The sequence below is a fragment of the Lepus europaeus genome, chromosome X (assembly GCF_033115175.1).
Source record: "Lepus europaeus isolate LE1 chromosome X, mLepTim1.pri, whole genome shotgun sequence".
Taxonomy (NCBI): domain Eukaryota; kingdom Metazoa; phylum Chordata; class Mammalia; order Lagomorpha; family Leporidae; genus Lepus; species Lepus europaeus.
In genome coordinates this window covers 32,474,747-32,484,251 of record NC_084850.1, presented here as the reverse complement: position 1 = coordinate 32,484,251, position 9,505 = coordinate 32,474,747, and the positions used below count along the sequence as shown (strand labels likewise).

At 38.1% G+C, this 9,505-nt stretch overlaps 1 protein-coding gene across 7 annotated transcripts in view; it reads left to right on the top strand.

Moving 5' to 3' along the window:
* Nucleotides 1–9,505, top strand: part of XIAP (X-linked inhibitor of apoptosis) — a 106,728-nt gene that overhangs the window by 19,691 nt on the left and 77,532 nt on the right. For 6 of the 7 annotated variants that reach the window (XM_062183336.1, XM_062183334.1, XM_062183333.1 and 3 more), the window contains 3 exons: nucleotides 5,348–6,256; nucleotides 7,774–7,873; nucleotides 9,370–9,448. In XM_062183336.1, coding sequence (XP_062039320.1) covers nucleotides 5,380–6,256; nucleotides 7,774–7,873; nucleotides 9,370–9,448 — 1,056 coding nt within the window. In that variant the 5' untranslated portion in view covers nucleotides 5,348–5,379. The remainder of the gene's footprint in view (nucleotides 1–5,347; nucleotides 6,257–7,773; nucleotides 7,874–9,369; nucleotides 9,449–9,505) is intronic. The other variant, XM_062183338.1, reaches the window with a different exon arrangement.

The window sequence follows — 9,505 nt, the reverse complement described above, 5'->3', positions numbered from 1 at the left end:
ATAAAAGTTAAAAAAAAAGGAAAAAAAAAGATGAACCTACAATGAATTTCTGTGAGGGCATCCATGTCTATAATATAGTAAGACACAGAGCTGAGGTCTTGGGGCATACCAATGACTGTATATGGCCTTTTTAAAATGTTTGACAGAACACAACATGTCAGTTAAACGTTTTTCTTCTCTGCATGCTTGTACTATAGGCACTGTTGCTTGGTGGTTCTTTTGTGTGTTTTTAAAAATATTTATTTCAGTCAGAGTTACATAGAGAAGGAGAGGGAGGGAGGGAGGGAGGGAGACAGAGAGAGAGAGGTCGTCCATCTACTGGTTCACTCCCCAATTGGCTGCAACAGCTGGAGCTGTACCAATCTGAAGCCAGGAGCCAGGAGCCTCTCCCAGGTCTCCCACATGGGTGCAGGGGCCCAAGGACTTGGGCCATCTTCCACTGCTTTCTCAAGACATAGCAGAGAGCTGGATCAGAAGTGGAGCCAGGACTTGAACAGGTGCCCATATGGGATGCTGGCACTATAGGCAGTGGCTTTACCCACTACGCCACAGTGCCAGCCCCTTGGTGGTTCTTTTGTATAAAATTCTGAGCTGACAATTAAAATAGCTTTATGATAATTATCATTATTTATAGGTATAAGTCTCCCCAGATGTCTACACAGCCTGCTAGAATATCAATATATAAAAATTTGTAAAACTTTTCAAAATTTCCAAGTTTTGTTCTTTCTGGTTGATGAAATTTAGCACCAATCCTGCTTTTCACTTCTAAGATACCCTGGCAACTCCATGTCCAGTGCCACCTATCACACTTAACGGGGGCTGTCCCTCACGAGTTGGGGCCCCCCGCTCACATATGTGTGCTGCCAGGCTGTAGCCACATGCATCTGTAAAGGCAGCTCAGGTCTGGGAATTGAGGTCAACTGCTGTTCTCTGGAGTGACAGGTTTCCAGAGCCATAAAGTCAGCATGCTGCTCCCGTCCTTTGAGCCTTGGCAACTTGGGAAGAGGGGGAATAGTGGCCAATGTTTACCAGCACATCTGCCTATTTGCTCCTTGCTGGCACCCCAGGTGGCACATGGCCCAGGTGAGTGGTGCCTACCTGATTTTAGGTGTCAGTATTATTAAGGACATTTGGGAGAAAAACATCACTTGTAATCTTAATATATTTTTCCAATTTATTAAATTAATGTCCATATGTTTTCAAGCAGTGGCAGTCTGGTGGACATCTCATTTTATATCTTCTCTCCCATTCAAATATCCCTTTTTCTAAAGTTTCAAAACTTTAATAGGGGCAGGAAGCGTCCCATATTGGAGCACTGGTTCAGGTCCCAGCTACTCTGCTTCTGATCCAGCTTCCAGCTAATGCACCTGGAAGGCAGCAGAAGATGGCCACCCAAGAACCTGGGTCTCTTGCTACCCATGTGAGAGATCAGCTTGGTCCAGCCCTGGCTATTGCAGTCATTTAGAGGAGTGAACCAGTGGGTGGAAAAACTTTCTCTCTTTGAAATAAATAAATCGTTTTAAAAGGAAACTTTAATGATAAAAAGCTGAAGGAAATAGAAACTTTTGTATTATATGCAGATACCAGCGGTCTATACTTTATTTTTTATAAGATTTATTTATTTGAGAGGCAGAGTTACAGAGAGAGGGGAGACAGAGAAAGAGAGCTCTTCCATCTGCTGGTTCACTCCCCAAATGGCTGCAACAGCTGGAGCTGGGCCAATCCGAAGCCAGGAGCCATTGCTTGCAACCCTTGCTTTCTGCCACTGTTGGTTTCCATAGTGCTATATTTCTGATTCCTGACTGCCTAGCTCCCTTACCCTAAAGCTTTTTTTGAAGTCTTTTCTCCTGCCTATCTATCTATGCTTATCCAGTACAAAGCCTGACTATGCTTTCATAGAGAAGCCTTAAATTATCTCAGCATACTTGAATAAACTCAGACCCTTTCACATCCAAAGTCTTTTTATCACACTTCTCCAATATTCCTACTTTGTTTTCTTCTATATTCACAGTTCTTATTCTGTATATATTTTCTATAAGTCATTTTCCCCACTTTCATTTCATTTACATCCCAATTTGTTTTCTACCCTTTCCCATCTCTTTTTGTGCCTTTCTCCAACCTTAAAGTTTCGGTCTTTTGTCAGTCATCTTTCTCTGTTTCACTCTTAATCTCTCTGGTAATTGTTTTCTCACCCTTCTCCAAAAGCTCACACTCTGATGTGTATGATGTGTAGTGTTCAGTTAAGTATTTCTGAATAAATATCTGCTTTTCAAAACAGTGAAATATAAGCCATTAGCATAGAAATAACTCTTGGGAAGATGAAGTCTTTTCTTGAAAGCTTCAAATAGATTCTCTTGCTTGGGTTGAATGATGGGGTTTTATCTAATAGTATTATCTGAAATGGGGTGACTACTTGAATCTCACAAAGTATCCACCATTTTGAAATGAGAATAAATCTTTGATTTTACACTTCTGCCTGTTTTGATTGACCTGAAAAATAAAGCCTGTCATGTTAGAGAAGATAATTTCCATATGTGTTGGCTGGTATTGAGCATTAATTCTTGAAGATAATTACAGATTTGGCAATGTTTAATCTGGCCCCCTAGTTCATACCAAATTTCCTCTTATTGGAAGGAGAAACTCAGATCTACAAGAGAAGACAATTTATTCTGCACAGCTATTGACTGTTGTAAAGTTCATCCTTGTATAGTGTTAAGATCTGGTTATAATTATATTTATTGGCCTTAATTCTGCCCACAAGCTACACAGACTTTGGGTCTGTTTTTTACATGATAGTGTGTTAGATATCTTAAGGTAGTTATTCTGTCTTCTCCACCATTCCCCTCACATGTTTTTCCCATTTGGGACAAATATCCTCAGTTCTTCCAACTATTCCTCAAATGTTATAGTTTTCATCTCCCTGATTGCTCTCTAAGGACATTAAACTTTGTTAATATCCCTTCTCAAATGTGTTTGTAACTGGAAATAATACTCAGTATGTAGCTGAATTGGATCTGGATATTACATATCTGGACTCTAACACAGCCTGAAGTTGCTGTAAGTTTTTTTTTTTTTAGCAATGATGTAATGTTGGCTCATAACGAATTTGTAATTAACTAAAATCCCAAAGTTTTAAACTGGAAGTTTGCCTTGACACGCCTTCTTTCTAAACCCAGTCTCCGTCTTCCTTTAGTCTTGCAGTAGATTTTTTCTTTGAACCTTAACTTTTTTGGTCATCCAGCTTATTATGCTAATTCAACAAAGAGCCTTAAAGCTAATATCAGATTGTTTTCAGAAATCTGGGAAGTGATAATTAATCAGAAGTCATGGAGAGTATATTCTTTTTTTAAGCATTTATTTATTTAATTTGAAAGTCAGAGGTCCACACAGAGAAGGAGAGACAGAGAGAAGTCTTCATCTGCTGGTTCACTCCCCAGTTGGTGGCAGAGCTACGCCGATCGAAAGCCAAGAGCTTCTTCTAGGTCTCCCACGGGTGAAGGGGCCCAAAACCTTGGGCTGTCTTCTACTGCTTTTCCAGGCCATATAAGAGAGCTGGATGGGAAGTGGAGCAGCTGGGACTTGAATTGGCGCCCATATGGGAATTCCGGCACTGCAGGGGGCAGCTTCACTCGCTGTGCCACAGCACTGGCCCCAAGAGATTATATTCTAAAAGTTGTTGTATATAAATCAGCTCTTGAAGTATATGTGAATTAATACCACTGTAAATTGACAAGGCCAGGAAAGACTGTAGTTTGTTAGCAGCTTGGAAGAGAGAAACCTTGTGTTGAATATTACAGCAAGAGATATGATGTTCTAAGACATATTGTGCCAACACAATGCCAAAAGACTTGGATAATTCTCCCCAGGAAATCAATGCACATATTAAGTAGAGACAAGAGTTGTGACCATTCTTTTATTTTGCATTTGGCAAGCATAGACTGATCACAGTATCAGATAATTCTGATGCTGTGGGAGATTCAGGAGAGCCAGGTTTTCCCCATAGCTAGAGTGACAACATATTCTGTTTTGCCTGGAGCAACTCTTATTAATGCAGCATTGGTAGCATTGTTTTTCATGCCACCCTTTTCATAATCTAACCAGTTCCTTTTAGTATTTTATCTGAGTTAAGTATCACACAGCTATAATTTGGAAGCTATGGTTAGACTGAAACAGGACTTTTGTGACATTTGAGCAGATTGTTTGACAAAGGAAAATTGATAGCAAAACTCTGCAAGTAAGGTCTGTGGATATTTGGGATTTTTCCTGAGCCACCCTCTAGAGGGCAGTAGTATATGCTCATACGTGGGGTCTTCAAAAAATTATTGGAAAAATGTGTGTTATGAAAAAACTATACATGGATTTAAATTTTTTGCACTAAAATAAACTTTTATTTTAAATTATTTGTTTATTTAATTATTTGAAATACAATGAAAGCAAGGTAGATAGAGCTTCCACTTGCTAGTTTACTCCCCAAATGCCTGCAGTGGCTGAGGAGTCCCCAACAGGGAGCCAGGATGTCAATCCAGGTCTCCCACCTGAGGGACAGGGACCCAGATACTTGAGCTGTCTCCTAAGGTCTGCAATGGCAGGAAGCTAGAACAAGGAGCTGGAGCTGGGACACAAATCCAGGTACTCTGATGTGGGATGTGGCATCCTAACTGGTGGCTTAACCCCTAAGCCAAATACCCACACCAGCTGATTTTTAATTCCTCTTTTCCATGAACCTTTTGAAGTGCTTTTATATATCTAGAGTAATCAGTTCTAACAAAAAATGTATTCGTTGTTTATGATCAAAGTCAAAAACATTGGATGTTCTTAAAGCATATGTAAGAAAGAGTATTGTCAGTAAAAGCTACTTTTTGCTAACCAAAGGCATATAGAAATTAATTCATTAACATTCTGAACATACATTTTTTAAACTGAACTTTGATACCTTGAATGTATAATGATTCATTATAACAATTATGCATAGACTTTAAGAATCTACATATTTTATGCTTCTTTCATGTCTTCCCTAATTAATGATTTTATATGGCTAACAGTTATAATATATTCTACGTCACATAGTTTCCACATTTATGTAAAATAAGCTCTTAAAAATTAATAGCTCTGTTCTACTACTTAAATAGTACTTTCCTCAGAAAGAGAAAACAAAAGTGCCAGATTTTACTTTGTGACGTGAATTATGTGATAATATAGAGCTATACTATTTAGAATTTAGAATGGTTCTTGGAGTTTGTTTAATTATCATTGTGTCTTCGGTGGATAATTGGTTAGTTTCTAATATCGAAAGTATATTGCCTATGTTTCACGTTTTGGATTTCCTAATGTAATGTTCTCTTTTTAGAAAAGGTGGACAAGTCCTATTTTCAAGAGAAGATGACTTTTAACAGTTTTGAAGGATCTAAAACTTGTGTACCTGCAGACATCAATAAAGATGAAGAATTTGTAGAAGAGTTTAATAGATTAAAAACTTTTGCTAATTTTCCAAGTAGTAGTCCTGTTTCAGCGTCAACACTGGCACGAGCAGGTTTTCTTTATACTGGTGAAGGAGACACTGTGCGATGCTTTAGTTGTCATGCAGCAGTAGATAGATGGCAATATGGAGACTCAGCAGTTGGAAGACACAGGAAAGTATCCCCAAATTGCAGATTTATCAACGGCTTTTATTTTGAAAATAGTGCTGCACAATCTACAAATCCTGGTGTCCAGAATGGTCAATACAAAGGTGAAAACTACCTGGGAAACAGAAATCATTTTGCTTTAGACAGACCATCTGAGACTCACGCAGACTATCTTTTGAGAACTGGACAGGTTGTAGATATATCAGACACCATATACCCGAGGAACCCTGCCATGTGTAGTGAAGAAGCTAGATTAAAGTCCTTTCAGAACTGGCCAGATTATGCCCATCTAACCCCCAGAGAGTTAGCTAGTGCTGGGCTCTACTACACAGGTATTGATGATCAAGTGCAATGCTTTTGTTGTGGTGGAAAACTGAAAAATTGGGAACCTTGTGATCGTGCCTGGTCGGAACATAGGCGACACTTTCCTAATTGCTTCTTTGTTTTGGGCCGGAACGTTAATATTCGAAGTGAATCTGATGTTGTGAGTTCTGATAGGAATTTTCCAAATTCAACAAATCCTCCAAGAAATCCAGCCATGGCAGATTATGAAGCACGGATCATTTCTTTTGGGACGTGGATATACTCAGTTAACAAGGAGCAGCTTGCAAGAGCTGGATTTTATGCTTTAGGTAAACTTTATTATAAAACCAGTAAATAACTTTCCCACTATCCCAGGGCTTCTTAAAAGTAAATATATGCCTGTAGTCCCCTGAATTGGTAAAGACTTAGATGTAAGCTGGCATTATTAATTAAATCAGAATTATTCTGTGAACTTTTATATTGATTCTGTTAATGTAACTACTGAATATGTAAAGAAGACAACTATGAGTCTTGTTTATCTTGTAGATGTTGTATTTGGAAGCTGCTATGTATCATGCCTTATGTTTTTTTTTAAATATTTATTTATTTGAAAGTCAGAGTTACACAGAGAGAAAAGGAGAGGCAGAGAGAGAGAGAGAGGTCTTCCATCCGATGGTTCACTCCCCAGTTGGCTGCAACGGCCAGAGCTGTGCCGATTTGAAATCAGGAGCCAGGAGATTCTTTCGGGTCTCCTATGTGGGTGCAGGGGCCCAAGGACTTGGGCCATCTTCTACTGCTTTCCCAGGCCATAGCAGAGAGCGGGATCGGAAGTGGAGCAGCCGGAGCTTAAACAGGTGCCCATATGGAAAGTTGGCACTGCAGGTGGTGGCTTTACCCGCTATGCCATAGCGCCGGCCCCATACCTTATTTTTTTTTTAAAGATTTATTTATTTATTTGAAAGAGTTATACAGAGAGAGAAGGAGAGCCAGAGAGAGAGAGAGGGAGAGATCTTCCATCCGCTGGTTCACTCCCCAGTTGGTCGCAACAGCCAGAGCTGTGTTGATCCGAAGTCAGGAGCCAGGAGCTTCCTCCAGATCTCCCATGCGGGTGCAGGGGCCCAGGGACCTGGGCCATCTTCTATTGCTTTCCCAGGCCATAGCAGAGAGCTGGATCGAAAGTGGAGCAGCCGGGACTAGAACCAGCGCCCATATGGGATGCTGGCATTGCTGGCGGCAGCTTTACCCACTATACCAGCCCCGCCTTATTGTTTTAAATGAGTGCTTTTCAAGTGGACTGCTGTAGACATACTGGCAAGGGCCATCAGTGTGATGGTTTCCAGGGATATTTAAAAAAAAAAAATCATAGCGTATCTGACCCATTTATTTAATGATTAAATAGAGCCCAAAACAAATATATCAGTTATTTTGAAGTATTTTATTTATAGAGTATCATAGTAATCTTGAAGACATGTTTACTGTCCTGTAGCATAACCTTAGAGAAATGTATAATTTCTTTGTGTCTAACTTTATTAATACTTAGAACATAACTTATTTTGAAGTTTCACAGTTTGATGTAATAATGGTGGCCCAAATGATATACATTGAAAATAATGTTAACAATTATAGTTTTCAACATAAAAATTGGGCAGTTTTATTTTTGTCTTCTATAAAATACCTCAGATTGAATCTATTACTTAGATGTGAATTTGAGTATCTTCTTTTAAGTGATGATTTTTTTTCTTCATGTAATTTAGATGTGGCTAACATTCAGGTATTAAAATGGGTATTTTTGTGTGAAATTCTAATATGCACAAATATGTGTATTTTTCCTTGTGTGTTTTCTTAGGTGAAGGTGATAAAGTAAAGTGCTTTCACTGTGGAGGAGGGCTAACTGATTGGAAGCCCAATGAAGACCCTTGGGAACAACATGCTAAGTGGTATCCAGGGTAAGATATTTAATTGTTCATTCAGTAGCAGGCAGGAAGGGCAGCATGTAATGGGAAGACTTGAGTTACTTTTCACCTCAACTATTCTTGCTTTTACTCTGGCTCAAAGTTTGCACCAAGGATATAAAAATGGGGTCACCTACTTTTTACAGGGCAAAAAACCCACCTATACCTTCTCTGGTGACCAAAACATTGATTCCTTAGGTATCATATCTATGACATCCAGATTATTCCACTTCTAAACACCAAATTAGGAAATGTACATTTTTTTGTTGTTTTTGGAAGTAGGTTCTTTCATCTTGGGCACAAGAGAGCCTATGTTGCCATGGAGATTCTTTAAGAAGCCATCAGCCCTTAGGAAATATTAATGAATCTCATTGATTCTAAGATAAAGTTGTTCCTATTTTAAGATCTCTGAAATCAGGACATATTTGGTGGTGGATCATAATTTAATTGGCAGCAGTTTTAGTTACAACGGTAATAATCATGCTTCTTACAATCAGTGGCATCTTAGGATGATGACATACCTTAAATGTCCCTTTGTCATCTTTTCAGTTTGTATACAAGTGATGTGAATTTCTGATCTTCCAAGTAATACAACTTCAGAGTGATCATTTGAAAAGAAAACTTAGCCTTAAACAGCCTTAAAAGGAAAGTTTGAAAAGCATAAGTAATTATTTTTAAAACATCCAATTGAATAATCCTCTAAATAAGATCTGTTAAGGGGCAGGTATTTGGTGAACTGGTCAAGTTGCTATTTGAGACACCCATATCCCATATTGGAGTGCCTAGTTAGAGTCCCAACTACTTTGCTTCTGATCCAGCTTCCTGCTCAAGTACACCCTGGGAAGGCAGCAAGATGATGGCTTAAGTACTTGGGTCCCTGCCAACCATGTTGGGAGACCCATATGCAGTTCTAGGCTCTTGGCTTTGGCCTGGCCCAACCTTGGAATTCGGAGAGTTAAGCATCAGATAGATCTCTCTATTTTATCTATTTTACCTATTTTATCTTTCAGATAAAATGAAAATAAATAAATTTGAATAGAAAGAACTAAGTCATTTTAAAAAATAAAAATAAAGCTTAATTTTTTTCAAAGAAATTGAAATAATAAATTTTTTAGATTTTGGTTTTTTTTTTACAGATTTCAAAGATACAATTCTAAGAACAATGGTACTCCCTTCTTCTCTCCCTCTTCCTTCCTTTCTTTGTTTTTTTTTAAATCTTAACTACAACTTTTAAAAAAATAGAAGTGCTAATTTAGTAACTTGCTTAAAAGTTGAAAGTTCTCAAAGTTGATTTTTTGACAGCTAACTTAGCATAGTAACATAGAAAAGGAACTTTTTTTTCTTAAAATGACAGTTGGATAGGGAATTGGGTGACATTTATTTGTGACTTAAGACCAAGTTAATGGAATTAATATAATGGGGATTTTTATATTTACGTAGGCTTTACTAATTTATCAACAACTAAGGTTTAATCTTGTTTAATTCTTTAGGTGTAAATATCTATTAGAAGAGAAAGGACAAGAATATATAAACAATATTCATTTAACTCATTCACTTGAGGAGTCTCTGGTAAGCTCCATATTGTATAATACATATTTCCAGATATGTCATTTGTTTTGGAATTAT